Source organism: Balaenoptera ricei, chromosome 4 (assembly GCF_028023285.1).
Source record: "Balaenoptera ricei isolate mBalRic1 chromosome 4, mBalRic1.hap2, whole genome shotgun sequence".
In the NCBI taxonomy this organism is placed as follows: Eukaryota; Metazoa; Chordata; class Mammalia; order Artiodactyla; family Balaenopteridae; genus Balaenoptera; species Balaenoptera ricei.
In genome coordinates, this window is record NC_082642.1 from 22,258,062 (window position 1) to 22,278,232 (window position 20,171).

Below are 20,171 nucleotides of genomic sequence, written 5' to 3' on the forward strand. Positions count from 1 at the left end.
CCGTGTGCCCTGAGGGAGCCCAGCATCTCTGTGCGTCCGGTTCTTATTAATCACTCAGGACACATCAGTTAACAAGCAGACCTTCACACACCCTCAAAGTATCCCTGCCCTCATGTAGCCCACGTTCTACTGAGGAGAGACAGATAATACACATAACCAATAAGTTATACACTATTTAGAGATGATGAGTGTGAGGTAGGGGAGACAGGAGGGCTGCTGAGGGTGGTCTACACTGCGAGTAGGGTGGTCAGGGTGGGGGGCACTGAGAAGATAATATTCAAATAAAGCCTTGGAGGAGGTGAAGGAGTCATCTCTGGTACTGGAACAACTAGACATCACAGGCAAAGTAATAATAAAATGACCTTCAACCTGAACCTCCAACAAATACTTCCAACAAATGCTAACTCAAAACAGATCATAGACCTAAAGACACAAAACTATAAAACTTCCAGAAGATAACATTCGGAGAAAATCTTTGTGACTTGGGGTTGGGCAAAGAATTACTGGACATGATACCAAAAATATGATTCTTGTCCTGGAACAATTGAAAAAATAATTGGTTGGATAAATTGGGAAAAAAGGGATAAATTCTCCAGACAGTGGAGTATTACTCAGCTCTCAAAAGAAATGAGCTGTCAAACTATAAAAAGGACCTAGAGAAAACTTAAACGTATATTACTAAGTGAAAGAAGACAATTAAAAAAGGCTATATACTGCATGATTACAACTGTATGACATTCTGGAAAAGGCAAAATTATGGAGACAGTAAAATGATCAGAGGTTGCCAGGGGATGGATGTGGGGAGGGATGAACAGGCAGAGCACAGATGATTTTTAGGGCAGTGAAAGTACTCTGTATGATACTATGATGATGGACATGTCATTATACATTTGTCCAAATCCACAGAATGTACAACACCAAGAGTGAATTTTAATGTAAACTATGGACTTTGAATGATTATGATGTGTTCGTGTAGATTCATCAGTTGTAACAAATATGCCACTCTGTCGGGGGATGTTGATAATGGGGGAGGCTATGCCCATGTGGGGCAGGGGGGTATATGGGGAAAACCTGTACTTTCCTCTCAATTTTGCTCTGAACCTAAAATTGCTCTAAAAATGCAATCTTTAATAAAAAAATTTTAATGGATAAATTAGATTTCATCAATATTAAAAATGTTTGCTTTGTAAAAGACATTGTTAAGAGAAAGAAGAGACAAGTTACAAACTAGAAAATATTTTTAAATCGCACTTTCAACAAAACTACTTGTATCCAAAATATACAAAGAAATCTCAAAACTCAATAGTAAGAAAACAAATAACCTAATTAAAACTTGGGCAAAAATGTTGAATAGATGCTTCACCAAAGAGTATAAAGAGATGGCAAATAAGCACATGACAGATATTCGACATCATTATTCACTAGAGAAATGAAAATTAAAACCACCATGAAATACCATGACATACTAATTAGAATGACTAAAATAAAAAATACTGATAATACCAAAAGCTGACAAGGATGCAGAACAATTGCTATTGGTAATGTAAAATGGTACAGCCACTCTGAAAATCAGCCTGGCAGTAAAACATCCCATTTTAATATGACCTAACAATCCCTCCCCTGGGTATTAACCCTAGAGAAATGAAAATGTATGTCTACACAAAAACGTGTACCTGCACGTTTATAGCAACTATATGTAATCGCCAAAAATTGGAAACAATCGAAATGTTTTTCAGCAGGTGAATAGGTACACAAAACTATGGTGCATCCATAAAATGGAATATTACTCAACAATGAAAAGGAACAAATTACTGACACAAACAGCAGCTAAGATGAATCTCACAGGCATTATGCTGAGTGAAAGAAGCCAGTCTCAAAAAGTTGGCACAGTGTATCATTCCATTTTAAAAGGCAAAATAACGGTGATGAAGAACAGATCACTGATTGCCAGGGGTGGGGGATGGGAGGAGGCAATGGAGATAAAGGGAAAGCATAAGGCAGCTCTTCTGTTTCCTAATTTTTATGGAGGTTACACAAATCTATACATGTGTTAAAGTTCATAAAACGGTCCAACAAAATAAGTTAAATTTTCTGTATGATAATTTTTTTAAATAAAATTTAAAGTTACTGAAAAATGTAAAAAAGCATTTTAAAAAGTTAATTTTGCAATGAGAAACTGGACAAACTCATGCCCACTTATGACTAGATGGGTGGCTTCCACAGAGACTCTAAACTCATATCCACTTATAACTAGATGGGTCATCTAGACTCTAAACTAGTTTATGTACCCATGACCCAGATCATGTTATCTAAGCCTTCTTAATATTTACCAGATCTCTGTAAATGTACCACATCCTTTCCACAATTCTCATACACCTCAAGAGAACCAGCCCCATAGATAGATAGAAAATTATCCTCTGGCTTATTTAATAATAAAATGTTGATAATATCAGCATCCGTTTTTGAACCCTTGCAAAGTGCCAAGATCTTGGCTGAACTCTACCCAGGCAGAGATCCTCATGGTGTCTTCACTGCCAGCCCGAGCCCAGTGTTAGAAGACCACTTAACACAGTGTTATAAAACCACTTAACACGATACTGAGCCCAGAGAGGTCATTCTGCTCATAAACACAGAGCCAGGACAGAACAACCCAAGCTTCCTGCCGCCAGCTCTTGACAACTACCCATCGATGGCTGTTTTCTTGACAGCTTTGTGGTCTGGCTAGTTGCATGGGAGATGGATTCAAGCCCTTATTTTCCAGAGGAGTCCTTGGGCAGGGTTAAGACGACCTACATTGAGTTGTGTGCTACAGACAGTCCACTGCATATGGACTCTGGAAAAGTTCATTTTGAGACCTCAGCCCAGAACTGGAGGATGTTCCCAATAGATTCCAGTGGGGTCTCTCTTCTCACACGTAGCCATCACCTGAAACAGCCACCAGTGGAAGAAAATGAGCTAGCTATAGTCTTTGCTTTCCATGTTCTATTTCCTTTTCCTTTCTTCCTTCCTGACTAGTTAGTACCAATGTGTATCACGATGAGGCTTCCACTGTTCTCCTTTTCAGAAAATTACCTCATTTTTTTCAATGCACAGGGCACTGACGTCAAAACCTTTATATATCTGCATCATCACTTCGTTCACCATATGCCTGGAGAAACTGCATCTCTAGACAGGCCGAGTCACCATGTAACCCTCCCTCCCTGTGACTGCCAGTTCTCCAAAGCCAGTCCCCCCGGGCACCTCCAAGCCTTCAGAGTGATCCTGGCCCCTTGAAGCATGGGGCCATTCTAAGCCACAGAAGAACTGCCAGATCGGTGCCCCCAGGCCCTGACTGCTGTGGTATCTGGAACCTTCTGTGAGCCTGCAGTGGGTTCAAAGATCTCCAGTCGGAGTTGGGTCCTGTCCTGACACCGGCTGCTGTCCCCTTAGCCATCCACCAGGCATCTAGCCCTTCGGCACCGGGCATCAGGGCTGCTTTTGCTTTTGGCGAATTTAATGACATGGGGTTGGGAAAAGAAATTGCCTGGTGAACCAAGAACAGGACTGGGTGAGAAAAAAGCCCTGACAGAGAGCCTTGATTTGTCAGAGGATGTTTTCCAAGCTGGGGCTTCCTGATGACTCAGTGGCTCCTCCGTAAGGGGGCTCCCCTCTCAGCCAGTGATCCCGCATTCTCTATCAGCCAGAACAAAAATGACCAATAAAAGGATACACTTAAATGTCCCCCAAACAGATACTATTGTTTACGGGGGCTACTGAGAGAGGGACAAAGATGAGAAGGGTAGATGGACACCAGCAGTGGGAGTTTACAAGAAACTCTGTCATTTCTCCTTTCCTCCCCTTTTAGGACGGGAGGTTAAGACAAGATCCCTCTTTGCCATTCTGAAGAAGCGTTGTTGCTTATTTTGACAAACTATCCCTCCCAAGCCCCTCAGGGGCCCCCCTGCCCTTCCTCCCTGGTTGATTTGCACGGGAGCTGGCCCCTCCGCTACCTCCCTCTTCCAGGCTCGCTCTCATTCTCTGGCTCTAATTAGCAACTGCTTTTTTTATTTTTGTATGCACGTTCAAAGACAGAGAGCCAGGGGGAGACTGAAAGGGAGAAAGCAAAGGTCTGTGTGAAAGGAGAGAGCAGCTGGCCTCTCCCTCGCCCCCTCTGTGTACCCGGGCCCCCGTGTTGGCAAACAGCACACAATGTCTGTCTAGAGAGCCTTTGTGGCCCAGAAGGAAGGGCCGGCACACAGCTACGGGCGGGAAAGGAGACTGGGGACATTGGGGGTGGTGGTGGCCAGAAGAGGACTGGCCATCAGGGGGAACCAGGGCAGGGAGAGGACCCGGGGGGTCAGGATGTCCGGCCACCTCTCCCTCCTCCTGGTCAGGAAGACGTGGGGGTATGGATGTCCAGCTGGCTAGTGTGCTGATGCTGTCAGCTCCCTGGGGAGCACATCCATTGCCCCCAAGGCTGCAGCAAGTCCTCAAAGGGGAGGGGGCTGCTGCCCGCGTTGGGACGGTGCGTTCACATTTAGACTCTACAAGTGGGCAAGGAGGGGCAGTAAGTGCCCCCTGACGGGGTTCAGAGCAAAGGGGAGTGGAAAGTCCAGTCCCCGAAGGTGAAACACTCTCCCAAATAACTGAGTTTGCATGAGGAAATTCTGAGGTAAGTGGGCTAGGTAAGCGGGTTAGAGCTACCTACAAGAGGGGAGGGCAGCTGTCAGCCTGAAAGGTTACATCTGTCACTCTGATTGGGTATGTTAAACCACAAACGGCTGTGGTAACTGGTTCTTAACTAGTAGCTGGACTGAAAGATTTAAAAGATGTTAGGAAAAAAAGGAAGTTTGAAAGAATTCTCATAAGCCAGGAATAATGAAGAATGGGGCTGAAGAAGCTGAAAGCAGTAGAGTGTGTTCCAGAAAAATAAAGAAATGAGAAGAGAGAAGCAGGGCATTCTACAAAGACATTTTTTTAAAAAGCTATGTTCTTTTTAAAAAATAACCTTATTATCAACACGTGTGATTACATATTCATAATTTTGATGACAAAAATTACTCGTAATATTTGCAATTGATTTCACTGATAAACATTGATTTCCTATATTTTCCTATATGAAAAAATGCATTTGTCCTTGCAATTTGCATCTAAACAGTTTCCTAGAGGAAAAAAAATAAAATGAATGGAATTAGCCATCCATTCATTAAAATTCTACCAATGGAATGTGTTTTCTCTTTTCTCTCTTTTCGAATCAACTCCAGAGAGAAGACAGACAAAAGACTAGAATAAATGGAGGAAAAGAAAAAAAAAGGAAAACAGGGGAGAGACAATTTGGCCAAAGATGCAGAGGGGAAGACAAACAAAACCAGTGAGAGAAGAGAAGCCCAAGTCACAAGGGCCTCCACATTCGGATCAACACAGGCATGTGTGTGACAGACCCAGAAACCCAACAGAAACCGTCCAATTGCCTAATTCACAGAACAGGTACATTTTTGCCAAGTTCATGATTTGGCAGAGTTCTTGCATATTCCATACAATTTCAATGAGAAGCTCTATCCATCTTGTGCAAAGAGCAGATTGTCATTTTCTGCTTGAAGCACACACGTTACACTGACCTTATGTCCTCTGTCAAACTGACACATTATCACCAAATTTTAGCAAAAGGGTTTCATGACGTATGGGCTTGAAACCGTTCTGTTGATTTTCTTCTGTGTGTGCCTGTGTGTGTACAACGTGTCACTCTATTGGACAACAGACAGACAAGGCCTCTGTCATCACTGGTTACTTCCTCCATCTGGTTCTGCCATCGTCACCTCTCCGAGTGCACGCCTTGTCATCGGACTCGCACTCCGTTCCTGCCTGGTTTGTTCGGAGTTTACACTGCCCAGTTCAGCTGAGATGTTTTCTTAAACATTTTTTTTTTAATTTTTATTTTATATTGGAGTATAGTCGATTAACAATGTTGTGTTAGTTTCAGCGTCCAGCAAAGTGATTCAGTTATACATATACATGTATCTATTCTTTTTCAAATTCTTTTCCCATATAGGTTCTTACACAATATTGAGCCCTGTGCTATACAGTAGGTCCTTGTTGGTTATCTATTTTAAATATAGTAGTGTGTACATGTCAATCCCAAACTCCCAATTTATCTCTCCCCACTCCTCCCAGTATCTTTCCCCTTTGGTATCCGTAAGTTTGTTTTCTAAGTCTGTGAGTCTGCTTTTGTTTTGTAAATAAGTTCATTTGTATCACTTTTTTTTTTTTTTTTTTTAGATTCCACATAGAAGCGATATCATATGATATTTGTCTTCCTCTGTCTGACTTACTTGCAAAGCCTTTCTTCCTCCTCAGCTCACATCCTGCTTCCACCAATTTTGTTTTCAATGTGTTTTGTTTGGTTCTCATTTCACAGATGGCACAGTGTAGGCATTTGGGACACAGAGGCTCATCAGGGGTGGCCCTGCCCGTAGGGAGCTTGGGGAGGAGAAGGGTGAGAGCTGGGCTGACCATGGAGCCGGAGGGGTGTGTCTTTGACTCATTCTTGCCATGAGCATGGTCCCTCCATGAACCTCCTGGTTCATACCTAGCCAATGGAAAATGCTGATCAAACTCTGATGGCTTTTCTTTGGGTACCTTAGGGAAGGCTTATATCTCAGTCCACATGGGACGCTGACGCCCTAGCTCCCATCACAAAACACAGGTCTGCCCCTAAGTAAATATTGCTCTTCTCCAGCTGGCAGAGGAATACAGAATAAGAGTTATCAGCCAGGCCTCAGAGTCCTACGTTGCATGACCTCGGCAAAGCTACTTAGCTTCTCTGTGCCTCAGTATCTTCAACTGAAAAGCGAGCATGATGATTGTATGTACTTCATAGGGCTACAGTGAAGATTTAAGAGATAATGCAGGAAAGGAATTTGGCAGAGCAGCCGGTACATATGAGTGCTCTATAAATGATAGCCACGCTGCACTAGTGCCTCAATGCAAGCTGAAAGCCAGTCCAGAGAAGTTTGCTCTGTACCCGAATCAGAGCCGTCAGCATGATCTGACAATGGAGTGTGGGACTGCCCTTCAGAGCTTACAGGCTGCTTTCTTAACCTAGGTGAACGGGGCAAGTCAGCAGTTTTTTAAACATCAGTCATTTGCATATTATCTTTATTGCTTTTTGCCATATCTACATGCCAGGTTTTTTAATTTATTATTTAACTTATTATTATTTTTTTTAAGCTGACTCACCTTTTAACCTGAATATATTTAAACAGGAAAGTAGTGAGGAAGGAAGGGAGGGAGTAAAGATGGAAAGGAGGGGGAGAGGGGAGAGGAGTGGAGAGGAGAGGAGAGGAGAGGGGAGATGGGGAGTAAGGAAGAGGGGAGAGGGAGGCTGAGGCTAGTAGGAGAGGTGGGAAGTCCATGGCCCCAGAGAGAAAGAACTGCTGCAGAGTAGAAGACAAAACCAAAAAGAGAATGAGGCAGTGAGCCGCAGCCCAGGGCTAAGACAACGCCCACTGGCAGAAGTAGGCCTGGGGCTTCCGCAGGCTGGGCAAGGACACCTGGTCAGGGATGGGACTGAGACACATTCAGGGCTGCTGCGGAAGGGGTGGCAGGTCTAGTGAGGGTGAGAGGCTGCAGAAGAAATGAAGAGGAGGCTGGAAGAGGCACCGGCTGAGGGCTGGTGACTTAAGAAGGGGCAGTGGAGTGGGAGTCACCAGGGTGAGCTGAGCCCCGAGGCCCCAGAGGTAAGCTGGGAGAGTAAAAGGAAGCGATGCCAGCTGGAGGGACTGGGCAAAGGGTGAGAGCTGAGGGATGCATGGGGCAGAGCAGGGCTGCAAGAAGGGGAGCAGGGAGCCCAGAACAGGCCCTGGGCAGGAGAAGAAGGATGGGAAAAGCGAGGTGTGTTTCCCCCCAAACCGGGCTTGGCCAGCCTTCCTGAGACTGGCCAGAAGGGTGGCATGGCCCTTTTGCATCAGCACCGGCTCTTGTCCTGTCCCACCTGTTCTCCTTTCCCCTACCACAGTCAGGAAACACTGAAATAGGTGCACAGCACGGGCCCAAATGTCCTGAGGCTAGAGATGGGCAAAGAATGCATGAAGGGTGGGATGAAGGGCAGGAGGGAAGGGACCAGAGGAGAGTGAAGGGTAGACCACATCGTGGAGTGAGCACACTCCAAACTGACTGCCAAGTGCAAACCCACCTAATGTAATGATGCGTGACATAGGAACACTTGCGTCTCAACCCACAAACAGGGCAATTTATGGAACTTTGCCATGTTCAATGCCCCTCATGGCAAGACAAATGGAAACTGAAACCACAGTGGGAAGCCAATTTTCATCTATCAGATTGGCAAAGATAAAAACAATTGATATTTTATTATCTTGGCAAAGGTATGGGGAACAGGAACCCTCATACATTGTTGGTGGGAGCAAAAATTGGAAGAAAATGTCCTTTTTTGGAGGACTATTTGGGAATATCTATCAAAATTAAAAATTTATATACTCTGATTCAGCAATTTTACTTCTAAGAACTTGCTGCATCTTAGCTCTTAGAAAAGTCCGTGGCACACAGAAAGTCCTCAATAAATATTCATTGAATTAATTAATTAATTAATTAACCTCACAGATATGCTCACTCCTAAGTGCGAAGATGAAGGCACAAGGATGTTTGCTGAAACATTGTTTAGAAATAGCAAAACACAGGATGCAACCTACATGTACATAAATGAAGGGCCAATTAAATAAAGGTACAACCATCAAGTGGAATATTACACAATCATTGGAAAGAAAGAGGCCAGATTTCTAGGTAATACAACCAACCAAACTACTGCTAACTTTCATTGTTAAGTAAGAAAGGGGTGGGGGGGGGATGTGGAACTAGGTGAAAAACCCTGTGCAGTAAGCCGTGTGCAGATGAGGAAAAGACTTGTCTACATTCTGGGTGTGCAAATGCATGGACTCTATTGGCAAGAGAATATCAGAAACTAAAACAGTGAGGGACCTGAACAGGACCAGAGTCAAAGGGAAACTTAATTTCATATGTCCTACCTGTTCAAAGCATTTAAAAAATAACAACAATGAAAGGTAACTTGGGATAAGGGAGATTTGCTTAAAAGTTCCAACCCAGGAACAAGAGCAATGGGCCCCTGATTCATTTCAGTCCTAGAAAGAAGGGCTCCGTGATGAACCAGGCTGCCTCAGGAAGTCAGAGTGTCCCATCACTGGTAGTGTCTAAGAGCAGACTGGGGGACCACTGTGGGAAAGCAAAGTACGTGTCATCTGGCGGGCTTAGAGGCCTTACCTAGCTGGGAGGGGCCACCCTCCATAGGCCACTTGTGGTCCCCTTGCCCTCTGGATATTGCAAGCACTTTCTAAGAGCCAAGAATCTAGCAGAGTCTCAGAAGTATAATCGCTTCATCTGAGTGTATAAATATAAAGGGCCTGGCAACAGTAGGTGTCCAATAAGAACCTAGAGAAAGAATGAGCATAGAGACAGTTCCATTCTAGTAGAATCCAACTAGACTGAGGAATGGGAGGCCAGAACTGTCAAGGCCTGCAAGGAGGTGACCTGAGCAGGCCCCAAGGGTCATACCTGAAGACCAAGTAACTCCCAGCCCCCACTAGGGGCACTATGTGCCCACAGCGTTGGTGGGCTATTCCAGACAGAGGCCAGGGACAAGCCAGAACCTGAAGGGCCTGCTCCAGCCCTTCTCCTGACCGGGTCCCACCCTCAATGAAAACCCTTGTTAGGGTTGCTCCTGGCCCTCCGTGGCCCTAAATTCCTGTCCTGTGATTCCAAGAAGCCTCCTGAGGTTCCCCACAGCGCCTCCTTACCCTCGCCAACCTCTCCAGGGCCTGACGTAGCCGAGCTGATTTCCTCCCGACCTCTTGGGCGGTGAGCGTGCCTGCGCGTGCGCGCACACACACACACACACGAGAGGGTGAACCCAGCACACCTGCAGCTGCACAGACGCCTCGCGTGGCAGGCTGGCTGGGCACACAGGAAGGCAAGATGCTCTCTGTCATACAGGATAGCTCCCGGGGCCCCAGGCAGATCGAGGCATACTCCTCTGTGCTAAGTCACATCTCCCTGGGGCTTTCCTGCCCTACCTCATTAACTGGCCCTTAAAACAAAAGTGGAAGGCTCAGCTGCAGCTGCCTGACCAGGTAACTGGTACTCCAGCTCTTAGCCAGCAAGGACAGTACAGACAGGATATCTGCAGACAGAGACCCCTCCCCTAGGGAAAGGCCAGGGTGTCCCTCTCTCAATGTCCCTGCCATGGCCCTGTTGGCAAAATAAGGCTTGCTTCTGGCGGTGTGTGAACAGGATGCATTCCTTCACCATCTGCAGCTGCCCTGAGCTGACTCTTCTCGGGCTCTTCACCCCGCTGCCTTGAGAGAGAACTGAGGCCCAGGAGCATTAGGGCGCTGTCAACACAGCTTGTCAACGGGCCAAAGCACTGGAAACAGAGCTCAGACCATCAGAGCTCCTGTGGTCCAGAACGGAGGGTCCCAGCTCCAGGCAAGCTCACATTCAGCGGGAGTTTTCATCTCCATGCTTCAAACTCAAAAGTGGTGATTCACCCTCCAGGCAAGGAAGTTTGTGCAGATGTGTGTGCTCAGGTTCTGCATACAGGGGCTGTCCAGCTCCAGAGAGAGTTGGGGGCAGGAAGCAAAGGGGGCAAGTCTGACCACAGCGCTGCCTGGGCCCGGGTTCAGCCCTCGGGGCCCATGCTGTTCCTTGATGCCGATTACAGAGACACAGTCAGGCCTCCAGCCCACAGCCCTGCCGTCCCCCCCCGTCCTCTTCTGGAAGCACAAAGCCTTAGACCTCACCCTTCCCGGGGAGCTTGGTGTCACCACCACCCCACCCCACCCCCGCCCAGATGCCATGCCCCTCTGGATGGCTCACAGGCATGTCAACATGTCAGAACATCTGCAGAGATGGTACTGCTCCCAGAAAGATTAAAAATAAGATGCGGGTAGTCAACGTGGAGCCCTGTGCTGTACGGTGCGGAAATGTATGACCGTAGAGCACAGCTCCACGGAGCGCCTGGACCCAAGATAAAACAGGGGACGACACAGACACAGAGAAAGCGTCCATGGGAAAACAGCTGAGAGGGGGTGGATATTCCTGGAGCACATGTTGTGCGTCCAAGGACGGTTAATTTCAACAAAAACCAGACTCGGAAGCAGAGGCAGATGGTGGCCTCCCAGACCTGGGTCTGATCCCAGCTCTGACATTACCCAACAGGGCTCCCTGGATTGGTATCCAGAGATGCTCTCTGGCCGCCCTCTCTCCATGGATAAATGAGGCAGTCAGAATAGATGGTCTCTCCGTATCCTGCCCACTCCCAACCCCACCCTCACCGCCACCCCCCGGCTTGGGCTGTTTCAGGCTCGATGGTTCTTCATGGGGCAGTAGTGGTGGGCCCAGGGCCCCAGCTGAACTGCTCACCCCGTGATGTCTCCACTGCCCACACCGACTCAATAATGACTGTATGGTGCCTTCGTCATCATCTTTGATAATATTTACTAAGTCATGGACTTCTACCCAGGACAGCTATCATGCCCAGAACATTCTCTTTACGCTAGCACTGACCTGGGAGAATCATGATTGCTTGTATTTGGGTGCTTCTACCCCTGTCCTTCAAAAGCAGAAGGGGCGATGCAGAGCACAAGGGGGTTTGGAACCCAGAGCTGCCCCTCTCCCCTGTTCTCCTTGCTGTCCCCTGCCGCCACCAGAGTCTGGGACCACGCACCCCTGCCCCGTGTGCTGGAGTCGGTGAGGCAGAGGGCATCCTTCCAGCTCTGTTTACTGTTGCTCATGCTGGTGTCACAGCCCATTACATCCAGCCAATTACATAGGAGGCCTCTCTGGAGGGCGCTGGGCAGGGCCACTGTGGAGGCCTGAGAGGTTTCTCAATGAAGTAGCCCGTTGGGCAATCCTATCATGAAGCTCATCTTACAGGGCTGCGGTGTTAATGACCCTGGCCTCCCCCAGCCCTGAGCAGAGCGGGTCTCCCTGGGGCTTGAGAGGAGGCGTCTAGGTTGTGGCCTTCCTCTCAGTCGCCAGCCAACAGCTGATGGGCCAGAGAGAAGAGCAGAAAAGGTTCCTCAGTGCCCCTGAATGCAGCCACCAGCACAGCACCACACACACACACACACACACGCACGCGCGCGCGCTCTGACAGGCCCCTAGTTTCTCTTTCGACACCCAGGATGAAGGGAGGTGGAAATAGGCCCAGAAACTTCTTTTTTCCAAGAGGAGCTAAATTAGACACATTTTTCTCCCCCTTCTAACCCTGCAGATTTTTTGTCTTGACTCCCCCAGGCTTATAGATTGGCTCATCTCGGCTGCTCAGGTTGACAAAGGTGTCGAAACTGTTGAAAGGTTCAAAATGTCCCTTGGGTTTCCAGGCATGAAGGAATTTACATGTAGGTGGGAAATTACCAAGGAAAAGAGTCCCCATTTGGAGGGAGGGAAGGAGGGAAGAAGAGACCTGGGGGAGGGGCAGGGAAGTGTGGCCGAGGAGCGGGGCGGGGGGCGGGGGGGAAGGGCTGCACAGACAGTGCCCATGAGGTTGTAGGGCCCAAGGCAGGCCTTTGATGGATGCTAAGGGGCAGAAGAGACACCAAGCGAGGGACAGAGAACAGCTGAGAACAGCTCTGTCCTTCTTCAGGAGCTGCCAAGGCCCTGCCAACATCCAGAGTTGGAATGATCTTAGCTGACCCCTGAGACCAACTTTAGCTGATGCAACATTTTAGGCTCCACAGCACAGAGGGAGCTTGCCAAGCACCAGCTCTTGGCCTCCCTGGCCCAGGGACAGTTAGGCTACAGGGACTCACAAAGAGAATGGACTTAGCCATCAACCTGAGCAGGGAAGGCATGCAGGTGGGGAAAGACAAAGCCATGATTTCTCATTAATCTGCTAAACTAAGAGCATAAAACTTGAAAGTGGAGCATATGGGCCATTTTCCTAGTAATTAACAATTTCACAGACATAAATGCATGATGGGGTCAGAGTCACTGGTGGGGTCAACAGGCTGCTGTGATTCTGCCTGATCAGTCCAACCTATGTGTGCAGAAAGGATGAGTCCGGAACAGGCCTTGGGCCATGGAGACCTCTAGAAAGTGTGTGAGCCGCTTGCTGCACAGCCTGATGTGCAAGCTCCTCTTACGGCTTCCTCTGCTTGCCACCCCCTCCTTCCAGCACCTTCCCTCCTCACAACAGGAACAGCCCTAGGCCAGGACCACTCTTTGCTGGTTGAGCTGCCTAATTGGTCCCCAGATGCCTCTGCAAAACCAAGAAACTGGTCACCATGTCTTTGACAGGAGAGGGTTTAGCAGATGCAAAGCGAAAAGTCAGAATAAGATTCTTGCCTGTGATGAAAGTCTGAACTGCCAGAAAAACAATACAAAAGATATTCTTTCTGTCACCCCATAGATTCGACACATGCAGAGGTTCAGATTCAAATATCCGGAAAAGAAAGTTAATCAGATCAACATAACTGTGAATCACAGAACCATCCAGGTTTCTCCCAGCCGGGCATCTCCAGGGCATCAATTCTCAGGGCTGTATTGGGAGAGAGCAGCTTGCCTTCTTTCTCCAGTCCTACCGGGACAGCTGTTGGAGACTCACAAGACTTTCTCACCTACAGGTCTCTATTGCATCCACCAATCTCCATGCTTCTTGCCTCAGGAGAATTGCCTGTACTAGGCAAGCCACCCCAGAACTGCTGTGAAGGGCCACAGTGCCCACCTGACACCCCCCAGCATGAGCATCCAAAATGAATTGAGCACCTTCTCTTGAAGATACACCCCAAGGACTAGTTACAAGTACCTCACCGTGCACTGCCCATCCCCATCCAAAGGGTGCAGAATCCTCCCAAGATCACCATCTATGCCCCAGGCTCCTTTACCTCCCCGGGCAGCCCCTTGCTATGAGCCCTGGGGAGGGAGGTCAGGCTCAGCCATCAAGCCCGGGTTACCAGCAGAGCCAAGGTCAAAGAATTTGGAAGATTCAGCTTAAAGTTCTTGAGACAGAAGAAAAGGTGCTTTTCTGCCTTTCTAGGGCACTGAGCTCAGCCAGGCCGCTGGGCTGCAGGACCCATGATGCCGCCTGGCTTGCCACTCTCTGCTCTTAGAAATGCCACCAAAATGTGGCTGCCTGTGCCTCTGAAATGGCAAAGTGATGATGTCCTGGGCTCCCCATCTCCTCCAGGTTCCAGTGAGTTTGCAACAAGTAGTTTGTGAAGTCAGGTCAGGTTCATGACAGCTCTAGATCAGGAACATCCACCAAAAGTCGGGAGGAAGGTGGGGCTGAGTAAGGAGGATGGAAAGTAACCACTTGGATTTACATATTTGTCCCCATAGGCCCTCCCAGGACAACCACAGGAGGTGACGGACAAGCAACGGGGACACAAGAACCCCCCAAAAGAGAAAAGTTCCAATTAGCCCAGAGAAATGAGAGGCTGTTCCCAGAGTCCCAATTAAATCAGAACCAATCAATGCTTGCTCTGGTTCCTGCCGTTCTGCTCAGGAAATAATAAGAAACAAGAGGGCCCCAGCCAGCAAGTGCAGTGTGGCAACCCTTTGAAGCCTGGAGAAATCACCCGTGCTATTGCGAGCATGCCAGGCAGCTGCCGCATCTGCGCCTTTAAGAACTCAGCCTGGGGCCTGGGTCTCCACTCAGACCCTGACACATGCCCAAGAGGGCACCTCCCTCCCACCCCAAAACAATGGGACAAAGAGGAGCGCTGTGGGACCAGGCTGGGTTGGTTTTAAACCTGTCTGCGTTGATTCATCACTTGATCTGGCACTCTCTCCCCCCAGTTTCCACATCATCCATCATGGGTACCATAACCAAGAAACCAAATAAAGACACAAAGGCACAGCTCTCCGCTCTCAGCAGGCCTCAGAAAGGCTGTGTGAGTGCCCCAGCCCAGGCAATTAGCTGAGTCCAAAGGATCGCAGAGCAGGTGGGCATTAGCAATCCTGTGCCTGGTGCTTTGCCTGCAGGTGTTGTTTGGCGAGCGAGGTAAGTGGGGAAGGAGACACGCAAGGGATGTTCTGATGCTCAGGCAGAGTGGGGATGATGACGGGGGACAGCTGGCATGAGGCTCATGATGGAGAAGAAGGAGCAACCACAGCCCCCCCCCACCTCCATCTTGTCCCCAAAGGACTGGGGCAACCCTAGTAAGGAGTTAGGGTCAAGGTGGTTTCTGAGGTCCATATGGGAAGCCTTGCTCTTGAAAGAATCTGAAGCTTTGAAAGCCACAAGCAAAAGATAAAGGAAAACAATCTTCTCTTCCCCAACTTTGGATTCCCTCCTGTTCAGCTTCCATGTACTCAGGCAACAGACGAGCCATGGACCCTCTAGACCCCTCTATTAACTCCCAGAGAAGATCGAGTCTCAAGCCAGTTCAGCACGTTTATTGCCATGTATTGCACATGTGCTCTCCTGGACTGAGGAGGGTCAATGTGAGCACAGGGTACCCTGACACCCCCATCTGCACAGTCGCCATCACTCTGTATCATCCCAAAGCAAAGGTAATAGAACACACAGTACTGTCCCACCCCGATTCCAACAGCTTCACCTCCTTCCAGGACCTACTAACGCTAGACCCCATTCCTGCCCCAGAGCCTGGCACTGAGACCCTGGAGGAAGACAACCAAACCAGGGGGCTTTGAGTTAATGAGCTACATGGGTTCGGTACCAAGCTGAGTGCTGTGGGAGCTGGACTGAAATGAACGAAAATATTTTCCAAATTCAGTCATTTCTCAGTTACCCTTGAGTGACTTATCTATGACAACCCAAATAATCCACGCCTCAGAGCACGGGGCTGGACTGGATGCAGGTGTGTGGGTTTGTGTGTGTGTCTGTGTGTCTGAAAGGGGGAGAAAGAGAGAGAGAAAGAGAATATGAGTGCCAGTGTCCCCAAAACTAAATATACCTGAGAGGTTATTAAGTTATTATCCACCATTTGGAATTCTCCTCATCTCTTCCCCCCACCATAAATATGGATATCCAGTTGAACACAACTGGAAAATCATCAGGCCTAGCACTGGAGATGGAGTTTCCCCCCAGAACTTTAGAAGAAGCCATTAGGCTCTTTTGTTCCTTTATGATCCCGAGCTGGAGGCAGGGACCTTTGCTGACTCGGCCCTGCCCCAGGAGGGCAGGAAGTAGAGGCCTCAAGAGCCTCAGGGCTTACCCTTGCAGGCCACGCTGTTCTCAGGCTCATAGCCAGGCTTACAGGTGCAGCGCCCGATGGGCACCATCCACTCCCCGTCCCCGTTGCAGTAGAGTTTGATAGGCACGTCCACTTCCTCTGCATTGGGGATGCACGTGCCCCGAGCAATCACCAAAGATGTGCTTTCCGCCCCAGTCATGGTCTCTGGGAACACTGCAAAATTTTGCACAATGCTAGGACACTTTTTGAAGAAGACACGGACAGAAAGGAGAGACATACAGGCTCCATAATCCTGGAAAGCAAGATAAAAACCATTCCGTGTAAGAGGCCCAAAGCTCCTGACTTCTGTGTTGACCTTCATCAACCTTCCCCCGAAGTCCACCTGGGAGAAGCTCTCATCTGCAGCAATGGTGTCCACTTTGAGGTAAGGGGCTTCGGACCAGAAGGCCGACTTCTTGGTGGCAATGACAGAGTCAGTCTCGTAGTAGTACAAGTTGAAGGTCTCCTTGCAGGAGCCTGGAACGTTGGGGAGGCTGCTGCAGTCCCTCACAGTGAAGCGCATCTCCGTGTAGATGCGATGGGCCCCCCGCCGGTTGATGAAGGTGGTGAGCAGCCAGTTGTTCTGGTTGGGCTCGAAGACATTACACACCTGGTAGGTGCGGATGGTGTTCAGGTTTTCATCATAGCCACTGACTTCTTCCCACTGTACCAAGCAGTCCAGGCACACACATGAAAAACACAAAATAGAGAGTAAGAAGACAAGGAGAGGCAGAGCGGAGGAGAAGCCTGGCACTGGAGGGGGCCTTACGAGCTCACCAGTCTGGCTGCTTGACTTGAGAAATGAACGCACCTAACTTGAACTTGCTTTTAAAGGTCTCCTTATAAGAAGACTTCGGAAGACTTCTCTGCAGCCCATTCCAAAATATAACAGACTTCACCCTAGAAAACCTCCCTTCATCTAACCCACAGCTCTCATTGTGACAATGACTCATTACATCCAAGGGACCACCTGCAGCTCTTAGCCCCGTGCAATGGTAGGCACTTTCATCTTCAATGCCACTGCCTCTGCTCTCAACAGTCACTCTGTGTACTACGGGTCTGACCACATGACACCCTCACCTGGGAAATTCTCATTTCTGAACCTAATTTCTTTATTGTGGTGAAACTATTTTATATCTCCAAAAAGCATATGAATATAAAGCTTTTCAGAATTGTTCAATAAACTTAGATTCACATAAACTTTTGTTTTATAACATCAATCTCTGAAAGAGTTAGACTGTGAAGTGGATGAGAGTAGAGATACTAAGAGAGATCCTTAATGAAGCAAATTAAGTGTCATTGTGCACACACATCAAACAAAGATGTGATGGAAGAGAATGTTGGAGGGGGTTACTTAGGGAATAAGGAAAGCTTCTTAATAAGGGAGAGACTATTGTGATTCATGTTGGAAAAGAGAGCTCTCATTTTTAGCAGTCCTGTAGATTCGAAGGAGAGGAGGAAAAATGCATTTAGTAAGTGATATCTCTCAATAGTCTCAACAGTTCCCCATACAACTAGATTATCATCCTCAATTTACAGGTGAAAAGACACCACGCAATTCACCCGTGGTCACATGGCCATAAAGGAGATGGGAAAGAGAGGAACTAGAAACAAGTGCTGTGAATGGCCAAAGAAATTCACCTAGTAACTTATTTCAGTAACAGGCAGTAAGGGGAGGGGGTCCATAAAGACACAGCTTCCTTAATGAGCCACTCTGGGGCAGGGGTCAAAGAAGAGTTGCTGGGTCATTCTTACTTCCTTGTGCTGGGAGATGAAGCAGCTGCCCATACTGGGGAGCTCTCAGGACCCTGACCTCAAGAACTGGGGGTCTTCCCAGGAGGTTCCAATGTGTTTGCTAAAGAAGTAAATAAGGAGCAGAAGAAATTCAACTTCTAAAGTGAAAAGAGAAAATAGATCAAGGTCCTTGACTGTTTAGCAGTGGTGACAAAAGAAACCAAACAAGTGCCATTTCTTTAAATATTGTGTTAATTGCTTATTATTCACAGTGTGGACTTGAAATATATAAATTAGAATTCTTTATTAAAAGAGCTAAAAGCTAATCAAGTGTACGTGGGAAATATACCAGAATTTCTTCTTGCACAGAATTAATTATCTGTAGGAGCAGGAGGGCAAAGCAAGGCTGTCCTTTAAACTTGTACCGGGGCTTCTGAAGACCAGGCATGGTGCAGAGGAAAGATGGGTACGTGGAGAGCTGGCCCCGCCCACCCAGGCCTGTACAGTGACCCCATGGCCACTCCTTCTCCCCAGGCCCCTCCCAGAACTCTCAGGGGGCCCCGTTCCCTCTCTAGCTGGTGGGCTCCTTCCGGGATCCTCGCACAGAGCCAGCTGCACCTAGACCTTGCTTCATTTCTTATTGAATCTCTAGATGTTGAGGAACCACGTTTTATTCCTTCTTTAGATTGTGTTATGTTCTATTTAAATGTGTTCGTTAAAGTTATATTCTGCTTGCCTGTTTTTTTGGAACCAGAAAGCAAATACATTAGGGAGAAGTCATTGCTGACAGTTGTTTCAGTTCAAATTTTCAGGCCTCTCTCCCATGGCTGTTTTGAAATTACATTTTCCCAGTTGACCCTACATGACTTCTGAGGGAAGGAAAGGATTTTTTTTGCTGTTCTGCAATTGTTTAAACACAGCAGGTCTCATGATCCATCATTTCATTGGGCTGCATGAGGTCTCAGCACAAACATGGGGCTCCTTTGTCAATGCACAGGTGAAGCCTGGGGTCCCAATTAGGGTGGGGACCTTGACCCACCCAAGACTAATGCAGCTCTGCTGTGTGGGAGCAGGACAGGAAGTCCACCTTTGGGGGCTCACCTTAGCACTGAGACTATCACCACCAGTACACCCTTAAACAGACAGAATGAGGATTTACTCTCCTGTGGAGCTGGAATATTGAGAACATTTATCTTAGAAAATGACACTGATTGGTATTATAAGACCCAACGAGGTAATTGTTTCAAACATTAACCTCTCTGGGCCTCAGTTTTCTCATCTGTAAAATGAGGAATCATACTGGGTGACCTGGAGTCATAAAAATCTACGGATCTAATTGATTCCATGACAACTCCTAAGGGAGCGATCAAAGCAAATTAGGGGGAATACAGCTGTATATTCAAAGGGAAAGAGTAGAGAGAAACTGAGAGAAAGGAAAATAACTCCTCGCTGTTCAGGAAAAGGCCATGATGGAGTCTTTTTCTTTCCTTTTTTCATTCTTCTCCTGCCCGCGGGTGGTACGGGGGTTGGAAACATAGCAATCAGAGGGGGCTGGAGGAGGTACAAATGCTCTCCAAGTTAGTGGCAGTTAGGATTGGGGGCCTTGAAAGAGAAGATTTGGGGAAATCGAGATGAGGGTGGAATAGCATTCCCAGCAGGGAGGACAGACATTATTATTTGTTTATGATACTTGGAATCAGTGTCATTGCTTTATAGTTCTACCTCATTCATCCACCAATGAAAAAAATATTTATTGAATGCCAACTTTATGCCAGGCATTCCATTAGCCACTGGGGATGCAGAAATATGAAGCTTATAATCTAGTGAGAGAAACAGAAATTAGACAAATGGTTATTAAAATAACTAAATTATTACAATTGTGCTAACTGCTGTGAGGAAAAATTTCAGGATGCCAAGTGAGGGGGGTGTACTTGATATACAGAGGTCTGGCAGAGAAGACCCTCCAAGTTGAGAGGGACGGATGGATAGAAGTTAGCCAGGAAAAGTGTGCATCTGCTGGGGGCAGAGAGGGGCAGAGAAGGGGCAGAGCATCGAGGCCCAGGAACAGCAAGTGCAAAGGCCCTGTGGTGGGAAAAGTGTCCTGGCACCATTGAGGAATGAAGAGTCATAAAAAACTGGAGGTGGCAGGAAGAAGACTGGGGAGAGGATGAGTCTGGTGGAGAACTTCGAATTTCATCCTGAGGGTAACTAGAAGGTATTGATGAGTTTTAA

General features: G+C 47.7%; 1 protein-coding gene across 1 annotated transcript in view; it reads right to left on the reverse strand.

The window, feature by feature from the left end:
• The window catches only part of EPHB1 (EPH receptor B1), a 420,917-nt gene that overhangs the window by 250,075 nt on the left and 150,671 nt on the right, over positions 1–20,171 (reverse strand). Inside the window, exon 3 of the mRNA XM_059920279.1 lies at positions 16,188–16,869. Within this exon, the coding sequence (XP_059776262.1) occupies positions 16,188–16,869 (682 nt within the window). The remainder of the gene's footprint in view (positions 1–16,187; positions 16,870–20,171) is intronic.